Source organism: Bactrocera oleae, chromosome 5, assembly GCF_042242935.1.
Source record: "Bactrocera oleae isolate idBacOlea1 chromosome 5, idBacOlea1, whole genome shotgun sequence".
Lineage (NCBI taxonomy): Eukaryota > Metazoa > Arthropoda > Insecta > Diptera > Tephritidae > Bactrocera > Bactrocera oleae.
Genome location: NC_091539.1, coordinates 42200104 through 42215803, shown reverse-complemented (window position 1 = coordinate 42215803; position 15700 = coordinate 42200104). Strand labels below are relative to the sequence as shown.

Genomic DNA, 15700 nt, shown 5'->3' with positions numbered 1-15700 from the left:
ATTAGTCGTTCGAACTCTGATTAAAGTTTATAAACCGGACTGAATAAAAGTTTTAAACAAAATTATCTTCTATTTTTCATTATAAAAGTTCCTACAAAGTGGGTTTCTATTACCAATATTTACTACCATACCGATAGTGGCACGCCAGGAGCTCAGGGGGCTTAGTTCGGAGATTCTTATGCATCTTATGAGAAAATCTTTATTTTTCGTCGTGATAGGAGTATAATTTTGCATAGTCAAGAGTGATTCCATGTAGGATTTCCAGGTTTTTAGTAATGCCATAGTTGTCTATGGGAGATCGCAGTTTAAATGGAATATTATATTTATACTTGTATGTAAATATTTTGTAGTTAGACCTTAAAGACACGGGTATTATTTCTAAGCTATCGGACAATCGCCTCATAAGATGAAGTATTACAAAAAATTGTTAAAAACGTATTTTCGGGTGCTGGTTTTTTTAAATAAATTTTTCTTATAATAAATACTGCTGACACGAAAAACTGGTTTGATCAGCGTTATCCAGACTCGAAACAGGTAAAGCAACCATTATTTAGCGGTTTTCTTAATCAGGTTTAAACGACCGATTCAGATTGGCTTCAAATTGCTTATGCATCCACCGTATTTTTGGGAGCTAGGGCCTAGCGATTTTTTTGGTTCCTAGGCCACAAGGTAATGGTACCTTAAAGGAACCCGTTGAGACTATTTTGAAATCTATGATCAACTGTTTTGAAAAACTAACACGATATAAACTTTTCAGTCTGGCCGGTATATATAGATATTTATATGCATATTTTCGTACTTAAGGACATCTAGTACTACCACATAATAGTTTTACATACATCATTCAGAGATCAGTAGTCTCCAGTTATTTTTGGCGACCACAACTCATCGAGCCACTAAACGCCCACGATACGTGAATTGCCACAAAAATTGAAATTGCCGACAAAAAAGCAATAATTTGAGAAAACAGAAAAAGGGATTAAGCTTCTGGCTGCCCTAGAAAACCACTTCAAGCGTGTACACACACAGACACACACATACCCACAGCAATTTACGCAAACATTGTCGGCATGTTGTACATATTTAGGAATTCTCGAACTGGTTACGCGCTCAAGTGCCCGTGTATTAATCAAACAGCCGACAGACTAGCGGACACAAATGAACAGCGACACACCGTAAACTTCAACACCGTCGCAACCAACAAAAAAAAAGTTGAAATAAGCAAAAATGAAAATAAACCGAAAACTTGGCATTGGAAAAATGGTTACTGCATAGTAACTACCCGCCTCACCGACACAGATCGCAGCAAAAGCTTCAATGAATAACTGCTGAGATCACGAGCGCAAACTGCCCACATTACATGTGTGCGTGCGTGTGTGTTTGGGCGCATGCGCAAAAGTATGAAGTATGTTGAATACCTGCGAGTTGAATGGAGCCGCGGATCAGAGCTAACAGCAGCCAGCAAACAATTCACAGAACTCAATAATTACATTCACACATATACATGCGCACATACATGCATAGATGAGTAGTGACAAAGGCAAAATCATCGCGAAGTTGTGAAGCTGTGAAACAGCGAAACCGCGCATGCGCCACCACTTACCACATTTGGTTGCCGGCTTAAGCGCTACACGCTTGAATGCTGCCACGGTAGGCGCTTCCCCCCGGCTCGCATTTAAGTTTTATTGAATGAATACGTGCAACAAAATTCGAAGATCACGTTTTGCCCTTACAAAAAAATGTTTGTGTGTATGTATGAATGTTTTTGGCTTGTTTTTTTACCCTCGTTTTCACGTGTGTTTTACTTTTATTTGTTGCTTGTTCATTTCATTGGAAATCGCATCCAGCAGCGAACCACTAAGTACATTCATAAGTGTATGTATGTGTGTGTGTGTTTTTGTGTGTACAAAAATACCGCCATCCTTGCTGGTGTGCCTGCTTTGATTTTAAATGTTAACATTTTTTTGTGTGGGAAGTTGCTCCGCTTAGTTATTAAGTGCGGCGAGTCTGTTTGCCTTCCTTGTGGAATTTTTGCCCATGCGCCATATTTAGTTTGATAAAGGGTTAATAAAAAAAATATATAATCGAAGAATTGAAAGTTATCAGTTTCGTTCTCAATTAAGGCAAATATGTTCAATAAAAAATCATATCTAAGCATCGAGAAACTCTACCGGTGCAGTACTGAAGATGAAATATATACAAGCATTCATGCGTAGGTTCACAAATTGTAGGTAGGTAACAACTAGAAAGTATTAAATAGTTCCATATAATTTACCAATTTTTGTTTTCAAATACAATCTGTGAACAGTGAGCTCCGGTTATAGTGGTCATCATTGCTTTTCGATATAATAAACCCATACGTTTTGACCATTTCCTAAATTAACCTCACTTTTACCATAAAAATTATGATATTAGCTGTGGTTAGGTGAGGCCCCAGTGGGTATAGACCGCTGTTGACCATTTTTCTACACACGCAACATTTTACACATAGTTATTCTTCCAGTTGCTGTCTGAATTTGCAAAAACTTTGAGAGTAGTAAATCGAACAAACAATTGGTATAAATCATAAATATATGCTAGCGAGAACGTTCCAAAAAGTAAAGGAGTTTAATAACGTGTTGTACATTCTCGTAGGGAGCTATTGTCAAAACGTTAGCCAAATCGGCATGTGAATGAGGGCGAGTTCGCGAAAAACGGAAAAAAACTTGTCAGTGGTTCAATTGTTGTTTTTGTAAGAAAGATTGCATTGTGAAATCAAATGGACGCACGTCGGTCTTTGGTCAGCCACGCCCAGAATGATAGCATGACAAAAGTCCACGATTTTACGTATTGACATCTCAAAGGATTGCGTGGGTTATATCCTTCATGAATTATTGGCACGAGAACGCCCGGTTCGAACGTGCACGTTGACGTTTTTTAAACACAATTTGAAGGAGTTTCAGCGTCGATTCGTGACTGTCGTCGAAGCATGGATCTCTTGGTACACACCACAGATCAAGCCAAGTAGATGTTGTTGTTGTTGTTATAGCAGTTATCTAATCTCTGCTTGATTGGCAAGGTTCGGGTTGGTTGTCATTGAAGTCATCTAAAGGTAAAAACAGGAAACATGCTGTTTCGACGGGGTCGGCTCATAGGGAGAAGAGTGGGATTCGTTGGGCATGCAAAGAGATGGTTAGTGGTATGCGCCTTGTTACATGCTGGACATATATTTGGTAAGTCGGGGTCGATTCTGGATAAGTAGGAGTTTAACCTGCTACAGTATCCAGAACGAAGTTGCGCAAGGGCCATTCTAGATTCTCATGGCAACTTGAACTCTTCGTCTGCTATGGGTGGTAATTTAACTCCAAGTAAGCCATCCACTGGGAGGGAGTCGGTCGTTTAATGCCTCCACTGTGAATGGCGGTCAGGGCGTGTCTAAAGTTAGTTGCGCCCGTAGCCTGGTCGGCAAATTGTTGAATGTCGTCGACATAATCAAGGAATGACCCGTTTATGCTTTTAGGCCGGGACTCCGGTTCAAGCAGACGACTGCATGGATGATTTCTACGAAAACGTCCCAGCAGAAACTGCTTGGTGAGAAGTGCAATGTGTTTTTTTTAAACCAGGAGAATTCATGCGTCACCATTTTTGGCGGAAGCTATCAGGAGGAGGCATCCTATTATTGTACGGAGTGCGGTGTTCACACATGGCTGAAGCTTCTTTGTCTACATTTCACTACATCCAGGCGACCATATTGATGCTGCATAGTTAATGACCAGTCGGCCGATTGCCTTGTATGTCGCCAACAACGTTTATTTGTGTGTCCCAGGTGCTGCCAGCGACTTGAGGATTTTGTTGTGGCTCTCTAGTTTGCCAATAATTGCAATCATATGCGAAGTGAAAGAGTATAGACTGTCAAGTGCAACGCCTAAAATCTTAGGGTTATTGATAGTCGGAATTTCAATGCCATCGATTGTGATATTACGATCCAGTCTGTACTCCTTCGTTCAGTTCGTGAATATGGTCGCTGTGGATTTAGTACGGGAGAGTGTTAGGCCCCTTACAGAGAAGAAGCGAGAACAATCGGTGAGATAGCTATTTACTTTACTGCCTTTGTATTTGCAATAAAAAGGGTCAACCTATTAATTTTAAAAAATGTGACCAAATAGAAAATTATGATTTCGATAATTCGATGAAAATAGTAGTGTAAATTCCAAGCTTACAGATACATATTAATTAGTGCTTGATTCGTATATTGGAAGTAAAAAAATCAGTGGAATTTTAAATTGTGTTATATGGAAAGTAGACGTTTCATCCATTTTCGCACTGTTACACAGAAACGTTAAAATAATCTTATACACAAAATTTGGTTGAAATTTGCTGGAGTAGGTTCGGAAATATGTGATTTCACCTAAATGTGGTCGATGCCACGCCCATTGTAAATTTGTGACATCTGCTTCCATAAAGTCCTCATCATCTCGAATGTAAAATTTAATGTCTCTGACGCTATACATTACTGATTTGTCGCAGTTTTAGTAGTTTTTCCTAAAACCGGTATATGAAAGGTGGGCGTAGTTATCATCCGATTTCATGATGTCGGAAGAGGTGTCGATATGATGTGTCCTGTGCAAATTTGGGTGATATAGCTTGAATAGTTTAGAAAATATATACATTACACCTATAAAGAGCAAGGCCACGCCCACTTTAAAAAATTTTTCAAACCACAGGTTCCTCTTATTATTGCGATTCGTTATACCAAATTACGATTTTGTATCTTAATTTGTGGCTTAGTTATGGCAATTTGTAAGTTTTCGATTAATAGCGTTTTGTGGGCGTGGCAGTGATCCGATTACGCCCACCTACGAGCTCGTCCTCACTTTTTTCCAAAGAACACGAGTACCAAGCTTCATTAACATACTCAATGTAAGTGAAGCACAGACGGACGGACGGACGGACAGATGGAGAGACAGACAGTCACTATTAAACTCGATTATTTTTAGGTGATACAAACAACCGTTAGATAAACAAAAATATTATACTTTATAGCAACATGTTGCAAGAGTATAATAAATTTACCTCCCGTAATGCGTATATGAACATTTTGTAGTTTTATGCTAATACGCATTTTTCTGTCTTCCGGTAATTGGTGGTGTACACGGGCTGTATATATTATTAAATTGATGCAAATTTCACAAAACCACTTATCTCAACTTAGTACTTTCAACCGCTAAATCTGTATGTAACTTCAGCCAATTAACTATGCAAATCTGTAATTTAAGGCACCTACTTCCTTAAAATCATTTCAATATATTCTGGTTATCTATAAAATGTCACATTAAATAAAAATAAAAAAATACACATTTGCTTGAATTAATACTCTTTTTTTTAATTGCCGTTCCTTTCAAATTGCTATCATCAAGCCACTCTTATTCCAACATAAAGGAACTTTCTGCGTAAATGAAAATAAATAAATGAAGAGTCCAATAGCAAGTGCCAGCGCGACTTCAACGGCGCCGTTGCTGCCAGTCAATTTAAATCATACGTGACTCTCGCTATGATTGTGCTGTCTCCAAGTGGTGGCTACATTGTCTGCTGACACAGATCTTAGTATTCGCCACAAACACTAATTCAAAATTCATTGATCGAATTTGAGGTTTTAATATAACTTTTTAATCTTTATTTAATATTTTTTAATTTTTGTATTTTTTTAATATTTTTTTTTATAAGTTTTTGTTTTTATTTTTTAATATTGAATTGGGTTATGCCTTTTTAATTGCTGCCCAAGTGTGGGAGCAGCGTCAAAATTATGTGCAAATTCGCCGATTTGCGCTCATAAAAAAGTTCGAACCAAAGGTAAATCCATACCCACACAACTCATTAAAGTGTAACGCCGCGGAAAGAAAAGTTAAATAATTTGGCGCCAATAGTAAAAAGCGTACAATAAAGAAGGTATCACATAAAAGCTTCACTTTGCGCTCTTTGTTTTGTGCCTCACCTTCGGCGTCGCAAATTTGTGTGTATCTGCTTAATTGGCGTCATTTGTTTACTACATAGTATACAAGTATGTGCACATATGGGTAATTGCAGCTATCAGCACACCACCTATTTGCACTTCGTCGTGTCTATTTGTCTTCCCTTTTTATTGGTCTTTTAGTTTTTTACAAACGCTTCTATTTACCTTTCGATTTTGTTTACGGAAAATTACATGCTCGCTGCACAACCTACCCAAAGCGACCAGCAACCTACTTCCACATATGCAAATAAGAGTGGAAAAAATTTCTTAAAAAAAAAAGAAATAAATAAGAAATAACTCATACGCCCCTCAAAACTAGTTCAATGAACAGCTGCTCCATTAACATTTGCATTGGGTGAAGGGTGAACGGTTGGCGGCAGTTTTATTGCAGCAGAGGCTTGTTGTTTGTGCGTTCCGATTATAATGTAATGATGTGCGACAATTGCAATTGCAACAACAAAAACTAAGTGAAACCCGGCAAACACAATTGGACAAGTACGCACGGGAGTGAGGAATGGGCATACGGTGACGCTACACTTAACATGCACAAGTAAGAAAATATTTTTTGCTTAGTAATCTGAAAAATCGGTTGTTAGACACCACTACGAAAATCTCTCCAAGTATGAGCTCTTAATTGTAACGGCAAGGTCCTCCGCCTTACAGTTTTCTATTTTTCCTGTTATCAGATGGAAAATGTTATATAATATATCGCTTCCAACTACTTGGAAAAATATCCCGTTTCTAAGATTTAGGTAGGAGTTTAGATGCTCTACAAAATGGTCTCTTACGATTTTTTATAAACCTAATGGTTTAAAATATATTAACGATTGAAGTTTGATCATTGTAAGGAATTTTTTTTCTTATGAATTTTAAAGCTCCATTAAAAAAATCATCTTAAATTGCAAAATTCAAAGTTTTGTGGAAAGTTTGCTGCAAGTAGTTATCGTCTTACTTTCATATTCTTTTACGAAATTTATATATTGATACATATACATACATATGTATGTTTGCCGGCATTTACTTTTACCACTCGGCTTTCCTCAATGAAAGCTGCGCCTACCGGCGAATATCAGACGAAAACGTCAAAAGCATTAAAATTCATTGAGCTTTTCTCGCATGGCGCTGAACTTATACCTATTAAGTATGTTTCTATGTATGAGTGTATGTATGTACTTCATTTGCGTGTCTGCGGCCTTATTAATAGTTTACGCTTGAATCTATTTAATTATTGTGGGCTTGTTGTCTGTAATTAGACTTAAAACGCCAACAGTCAACAGTTCGTGCCCACATACATATGTATACACATATATACAAACATACATATGTATATACCAACACCGAAATTTGAAATGCCTCATTGCTCAATTAAATCAAACAATGTGTTTATTTATCTGTCTGTGTTCCGCCATATTTACACGCACATACTGTCATATCTAATTACACGCACAATAATCAATTAAACAATCACGTGAAAGAAGAAGGTGTGTCATATGAAATCTGGATTGAGGAAAATTAATGAAAACTCTTTGCTGCTCTTCTAAAAAGTGAAAGATTATTACTTTCTTCTTCAAAGCTTAGCTATGAATATCATGTCCAAGTTTATTTCACATATCGGATTTAGGCACGATGACAAAATCGGTCAAATGTTAGATAAATGTGATGGGTAACAAAACTCTGTACAGAGACTAAAACGGTTTTTCGTATTATTTCTTTTTGCATTATTTGATCTCAGTTAAAAATAAGAGAGATTTGATAAATAGACGAGTTAAAAGAAAAAAGTTCAACTCTAGCCACCTGATTGAAATTTTAAAGTGTAAAAATATTGTGATTTATTGTCACCACAAACTGAAGAAATTTAAGAAAGCTTACAGGGAAAATATTTTTTGAAAAAGCTCGATAAATGTTTGAAAATAGCATGTCAAACAAAATTTAAATATGAAGTAACATTGCAGCTGCAATGCTTTAGCTGAATAGCTTACAACTAAAAACACTATATTACAAGCATTGTCCCCTGTTTAAGGGTTAATTCAATAAAATTAAGCAGATAAAAAAACTATTACAAATTCCTAGTAATATAAAGTGGTTTAAGGATGCTTATAGTTGAAATTATTTTTATGTAGGAAATCTATTAAAAAATATTAAAAAATTGAAATCTATTAAAAATGCTCACTAGAGGATATTGTCCGTACAATGGCTACAGTCGAAAAAAATCAACAATTGATAAAATGGTGACATTTGCATTTTAATAAATTTGCATACATGCGTACTGATGAGCACCTGATGGTTCCTCAAGGGATCATTTAAGTTTTATTTTATAAAACCTTCCGAGTGTTGCAAACTTCGTAGTAAACTTAATACACCCTATTCAGGGTTCAAAGATGTAGAATAAAAACGCTTGACGTGGGGGTTGACGTTAGAATGTCATTTTAAATATACAGTTTACACATAACCGCAACACAAATGAAACGTACACACATATGTACATACTATATATAGGTATAGCACATGCATAGCAGTCTGATAGTCGATAGACAACATTTATCTAGCCATTCGTCCGGTTAATTTATTATCTTTTTTTTTTTGTTTTGCTTTTGTTTACGAATGTGCTGCACGCGACAAAAACAAAAATCACATTTTATGAATGAAATTCAATTTTCTTGCATCAATGCTGGCATTGACTGTATACCTCTATCATTGTTGTTGCTATTGGTTTGCTGTTGTTTGGTTGGCGGCTGTTGCTGACAGCAAACTGCAATGTGCAACAAACTGTGACGGCTCTTAGAAGCTAAAACAACAACTCAAATCCATTGTTGTTGCCGCTGACAGCAGTGCTTATTGTTGTTGCGACACCTTCGTAGCTTTATGCATATTCGGTATTTTCGTTTTGTTCATACGCGATTACCCGAATACTTATGTGTTTAATATGTGTGTATGTGTGTGAATTTTTCTACGAACCCATATGTGCTAATCGCCAGGAATCTGTGATTTAATTGCGGGTTTCCAATGATTTCTATCAATGGAATTACGTGTATTGACTCTCACACATCGACATTTGTTCGTGTATGCGCTGTAATTGCATTCGTAAATTGTTGTAGCCACAATAGTAATCGGCATTCGAGTTATTTTGTTGCTATTAAATGCAATTTTGTTGTTGTAAGCGCAATTTTATAATTTACTTACGAATCGGAATTCTATCAGTATTCGATTTAAAAATATTGTTTTTGTAAATAGACCACACGAATGTTGGGAGTTTTTAACAGAATTTACTCAATTATATGCATATAGGGTATTTTTTTTGGGGTATGGCATTTGTATACTTACATATAAAATTAAGCAGAGCAATATGAATAAAGTGGCCAATATTTATTGGTTAGCAATTAGTTTTTAGATTGAAAATTTTTAGAAAAAGAAATTCAGTAAAAATTTCGCACTTAAATGTCGAGCACATGTGTTTACTTAGAAAACTGTTTTGACAGTTATCCCTCTAGGCGATTGTTTACCTCTAAAATTTACATCTTACATTTGATGAAATTTTCCTCGGACTGGCAAAAAAGATATATTTTTAGCTTGCCAACAAAAATTTTTTTTTCGGGTTCGGCCCATTTTTGGATTGCGATTCCCTAGATTGTTGGACAGTTTCGAGGTCATATTCACAAAACCACGTCTCGTCACCAGTAATGATGATGCTTTTGATGTATGTAGGGTTCTCAGCTATGTGGTCAAGACACAGGTTTTGAGACCTCTACTCGACATCGTTTTTGCAAAAGATGCAGTTGTTGAGATCTTCTGTCTGTCTGTCAATGCCAACACGATGATTTTCAAGCACTGTCTTTAATTTTTTTCGAAGCTATTGTTATTTAACAGAGGTGGATTGACGACTCGCTTGAGACATGTTTTCGATGACTTCACGACTCGTTGTTCAATCTTTTTTTCATGGAAAAAATCGCCAGACAAATTTTCGCGTCGTAAATAAACAACTGCCAACACACACAATAATTGACATATGAAGATCAAACTTCACAACAACATTAAAAAAGGTCGTGCGAATCTAAGAAAAATTGTTTATCGAGTCGGTTTGCGCACGCATATTAAATGGACCAGTCCTGGTCAAAATTGATCAGCTTTTACATATATTAGAAATTTTTTTTTTAAATCAATCAGTTTAAATCAAAGCTTAAAATTAACTTATTATTTTTAGAAATTGAATCCGTTATTTTGTTTCACAATTTCACACAAACTTGAAATACCTTTTTAACTAAAGTTCTTCTTCATTCCGTGGATGTCAGTGCTAAGACTCACATATGTGAGTAATGAAATTAGTATTCCAACTTCCTTTATGACACCTTGGCGTTAGTACCCTGATTCAAGACTCTATAAATGAGAAGTAACAATAGAGAACAAGATGACCATTAGTATAAAAACAAATTTAAAAATGACTTTAAAATAATATTGACAGTGAAAGAATCAAACAAAAAATTGTTTGGTGAAGCGATAGAATGCAGGAAAATGAAACTCCGATTTTACCCGACTGAAGTGGAATATCTTCTATAGAATATCAAAAGTTTCGTTATACGAAAACTCGAATTTAGCGATTTGCTGAAAAGTATTTTGTTGAGATTTTTTGGAGAACACCATTAGCTTGACGAGTTTAATTTGGTCATGCTTCTTAGCGACCAGCTGAACAAAGTACTAATGAAGTATTTAGTTTAATGTGACATAAAAATAAGATTCTCTAGTTTAAGCTAGTCTCTTTTAGGCCAACAAGGATACATCTTATATAAAACAAATTTCAATTCAAAACCATTGATGATTTTCATTCTAGTTCTGAAAGAATTGAATATTGGATTCTGCCTCTAGTAGCTGCACAAATATAATAACTTTTTAAGCTGCTGAAAGCGTCTTTCAAGTAGACTAAAAAAATTTCATTCAAATTGTCAATTCAATTGAATCTTAAAAAAGCATATATTTGTGTTTGTGGTTTGAAAGAACTTTTCACAGACTTCATTATATTTCTGAGCGTCAGTAAGCTTATCCAATTACTTTACTTTCCACATTCAGACCACTTCAAACATTTCCGTTATAAGCTTATCTTAGTCTCCTACGCGCTTACACAGTTATTTTCTAGCTCAGTCATGCCTTTTCGTTGAAAAACCGAAGCTAAATAAGACATTACAACTGAGAAGCATCTCGTATCGAAACAAAATAGTAAATATAAACGCAAGCTTGCTCGTTGTCTACAAATACTAGGCTTAACGATCGATAGCCGTGTGCACAAATGGTGCAGCAGAAGACGAAAACGAGATGAAAATTATAAATGAAAAAGAAAAAACTGGAAAGACGACTTCGAAACGGAAATGCAATTGCAACAACTCCAATCGATTTCAGGCCGACCGTTCAGAAAAAATCACTGTTAACAAAGAGTGGCGGCTAAAATATTGAAGTTGAATACGTAATAACCGTATGGACTCGTTGCTGTTTCAACATTTTAACAGCGCCAGTTGTGATTGTGCAGTAAAATAATAGCCAATTAGCTATTAGTATGGTGCATATGTATTTAGGAGCAGACATATAGCCATACATCGTTACAGGAATCATTCCATAGTTGCTTACATAAGTTTATGTGAGTAGTGCTCGCATATGAAGGTGAATACCTTTATATACTTCAGTCAGACGACCAATTGGCCGATTGACCCACATTTAGGCCTGTCTCATCGGCATTCGCTTTCTGACTCACGCTGTAGCGGCTGGAGACTCAGAACGTGCAGAGGGCAGTGATTGCTTAGACTTACATAGGTACTTATATGACCAAATATTGTACATACTACATATATGCACATGCATGCTTAAACAATGCAAGATTTTGAACTACATATGATACAGTTATGTATACCGAGCTATTGTGATGCTCTTTCAATAATCGAATTGCAGACACAGTTGCTTTTCTATTGGAATTTAATTAACACACGCTACTGATATTTCTACTCACTCACATACACTCTTATGAATGATGGGCTGGACATACATATATACAATTAACTTTACCTGTGTGCGGTTATTAAGAGAAAAGCAAGAAATCGAAAAGCGTGCAGAAAAAAGCGACAACCGAAACGTGACTTCCGGAAAATAGGTAACGACAGATATTTATAAAATTTTCCAAGTCAAAGGAAATTCACTGAAAGAAAAACAACTGAAGCTAAAGTGGGCGCGATTGGCAAAGGCAAGCATACATAATACTGCCAGACTTACGAGGACGGTGCAATAAGTAGTTCGCCACACCGCACGTGGGCACCACAGCAGACAGCCACTACCAAAAACTCAGTAAATCAGATTCTTAGTTTTGCTTTTGATTTTAGAAAAAGAGAAAAATACCGATATCTGTTGTGGATTTAGGTTTCCTTTTGGAAAAAGACTCTTCCTCATCAATGACGACTATCATGATTTGGTTTAATGAGTTTCAATGTGGTAGCACACAGACGACCAGAAGACGGCTACCAAGGAGGATTACGTCACAAAAGTTACGATCTTCTTACTGGCAGATCGCCGATATAAAGTGCGAGAGTTATCTGAAGCAGTCTGTTTTCTCCATGATATATTGAGCATAAGAAAGTTGTCGTCGTGATGAGTGCCGCATTTGATCTCTCCGTACAGCAGGCGCAGCTCTAAAGCTAATTCGTAATTTGAAAGAGGTTATTAGTCGTTTCGAAGCGAATGCTCACGGCCGATGAAGTGATGAGCATAGTTGTCTGGGGTCACAAGGTATATTCTACAATAATACATATGTATCGACATCGAATTGCAGAAGAAACGGTCCCATTTGGGAAAGAGAAAAGTGTTCCTCCACCATCAAAACCCATCGACTCACGCCGCCGCTGTCGCCACGACCAAAGATAAAATAAACTGCTGCCCTATCCACACTTATTCAGATTTGGCTCTGTACGACTTCTTCTTGTTTGAAAAATTTACTCACTGGATAGAAATTTAAGTCGAATGAGGTGGTTAAATGATGGTCCAGTGTATGGAGCTAAAAGGGGACTATGTGAGAAAATAATCGCCATTTTTTACAAATTTTTCATTTTTCTTTATATATATTCTTTATAATATTATATAAAAAACGAAATGTGACCATCATTAATGGTTTCCCTTAAACAGAAGCAGAACAATTTCAGAAAATTAAATATTAAAGTGTGTTTTGCGACTTTTTTGCGTTTCATATGATAAATATGTATTTACACTTTCTAAGTAAAATGTAAATAGGCCTAGTTGTGATTGACAGGTGCCGACAACAAATGTTTCCGCTGGCATTCAGACCATTTAACAACTTGTCAAGAGATTTCAAGCATCTGTTGATTTACATGTGTTGATTTTGACAAAATACACAGTGATTGAAGATGATTTTGAACCGCCAATGATTTTGAAACTTTTTTAAGGTGTAAACTATGTTAATTTGTAAAATTTGACAGCACACTATGGTGCAAACAATAAAACTACAATATTAAGGCGAAATATATACAGATATAGTCAAAATATAAAAATTTGTCTGTTAAATCTGCCATTGAAAATTAGCATTTCTTCGCTTTTAGATAGCAGTCCAAGGTATCAAATTATGATGAAGTAAGCTTCAGGTTGGCATCTTAACATATATAAAACGTTCAGAGATGGAGTATTCGCGTTATTCCATTAGACATGATCTAGTTCTAGTTAGTATCTGATTTCTTTAGATGCATCTTGGTGGTTTATGTTTCTGACAATATATTATAGATTTTATTCCGTAGTTCAGAATTAATCGCCATCTCTATTTGCAACAAAATATGCTTCTCGTATAAGGTGTTCAAAAAGATGGGGAAATTGCGCTCAAAAATCGTGATACTATTGAAAAGATAAGAAAGGCTTTAAACATCCCCAATTGATTGATTCAATACAGTTTTTTGCTCATTTTTTTAAATAACCATATCGGTTCCAAGAGTTGCTTGTAGATTTAATACCCTGTAATATTTTCTTCTTCCCAAAACTCAAGTTACCTTGTAGTAAATATATTGAGGAGATCAAGGACATAGAGAGAATCCTTCAATCAGGTTATTTTAACAGTAAAGGTTAGATTTTAATATACATATATATTTCAATGAAAGCAATTGACTTTAATTTTCTTTAAGGGGCACACCTACTGTGAGTTGTTTGAAATTTTCAAAATGTATTCATACATGTTTCAAGAATACAAGTGAAATTTTTTAACAAAAAGAGTTAAATAATTTTTGAACTATACGAGATCTCTGACCGCGCTAAAAAAAGGCACCTCTGCAGTGATTCTGGCCTTCTCAGTGGATAAAACCTAAAAACCCGTTAAACTAGAAGATATTCTCTGTACAATGATCTACGATCAAAACAAACAAGAATCAAAAATTGACAAAATGGCGGCGTTTTTAAAAAAAAGTTGAATTTTACCACAAATTTTGGTCGTTTTGGGCCTGCCAAAATTCGATTTTTGATCAGATCAAAAACCGATAGTTCATTGTATGAGAATTATATAAAGAACAGGCAGAAAAAAATTTCATGATGATCGGATCGATAGTTCATTGTATGAGAATTATATGAAGAACAGGCAGAAAAAAATTTCATGATGATCGGATCATTTGTCTTCCAGTTAACACTGCAGCAACTTTTAAGAAAAACTAATTTCACACTAGGTGTGTCCCATAAATATAAAATATTTTCCAAAGACAGACAAGCACCACAAGCTTTTCTTTTGACATTTGTCATCTTCCTTTTCTCTCTTTAGCGCCATAGAAGTATATCAGCAAACCGGGCAGACCCTAACAGTTAAGTTACAGGCGCAACGGCAACAACCAGGCGGCAATCGGCTGGGTGGTCCACTACGTTATCCTCATACTATATTGTTTTGGCTGCGTTGTAAACAGGTACGTAGAAAAATTTAATTAATTGTGGGTTTTAATCCATTCTACTGCAATTAAATATAACCAAAAATAATAATGAACTCAAACAATTCCATGGTATCATAAAAACATGGCAGATCCATGAAAACTAAAAACTGTATTTTCCCACTGTTTTGACTAAAAACTATTTTGCAGTCACTACTGCTTCCACAAATGTGGCGATTATTTCGAAAGTGGGAAACAAAAATATGTGCAATAAATGTTTTAAAATAGCAATTGGGTTGACAAATCTCAGATGTATGCGCCTTTGTACCGGCTGCAGATATAACATTGCTGTTGAATGATGTGTCAGTTGTTCGTCTGGACGCCGGTGTGCTTGCTCTAAATCGTCCACAAGCAAATGCTTAGCATATTTCATTCACCTTCTGGCTATGGGAATGTCACTTAAATTTCCATTGTTGGTATTATGTAAGGGGCGTAGTCAAAAAGGGTATTTTTAGGGGTTTGAATTGCCTTCCATAATGTTAGCAAAATTAATTAAATAAAATAATGCCAAAACTTTTCACAATTGGCTCATATTGCACGTTTTAATAGTAAGTTGCATTATGACAGATGAATTCAATTCTAAGAAGAACATATTTAATGCATTGCGACTTTAAGTGGGTCGTTATTTGCCAATATTTAGAATTTCGGTTATTGGTTAACTTTTGTAGAAAACAACTTAACGTTCAGATTTGATCGTAATAGCTTACGCGATTATAATCTCAAACTGTAACATTAGGACAAGTTCAGGACAACACGTATAGCACTAATATAGCTAGAT

The 15700-nt window shown here is 35.8% G+C and overlaps 1 protein-coding gene across 2 annotated transcripts in view; it reads left to right on the top strand.

Moving 5' to 3' along the window:
- Window positions 1-15700, top strand: part of LOC106627894 (tRNA dimethylallyltransferase) — a 112667-nt gene that overhangs the window by 79514 nt on the left and 17453 nt on the right. For both annotated transcript variants that reach the window (XM_070109694.1, XM_070109695.1), the window contains exon 5: window positions 14763-14901. In XM_070109694.1, the coding sequence (XP_069965795.1) occupies window positions 14763-14901 (139 nt within the window). The remainder of the gene's footprint in view (window positions 1-14762; window positions 14902-15700) is intronic.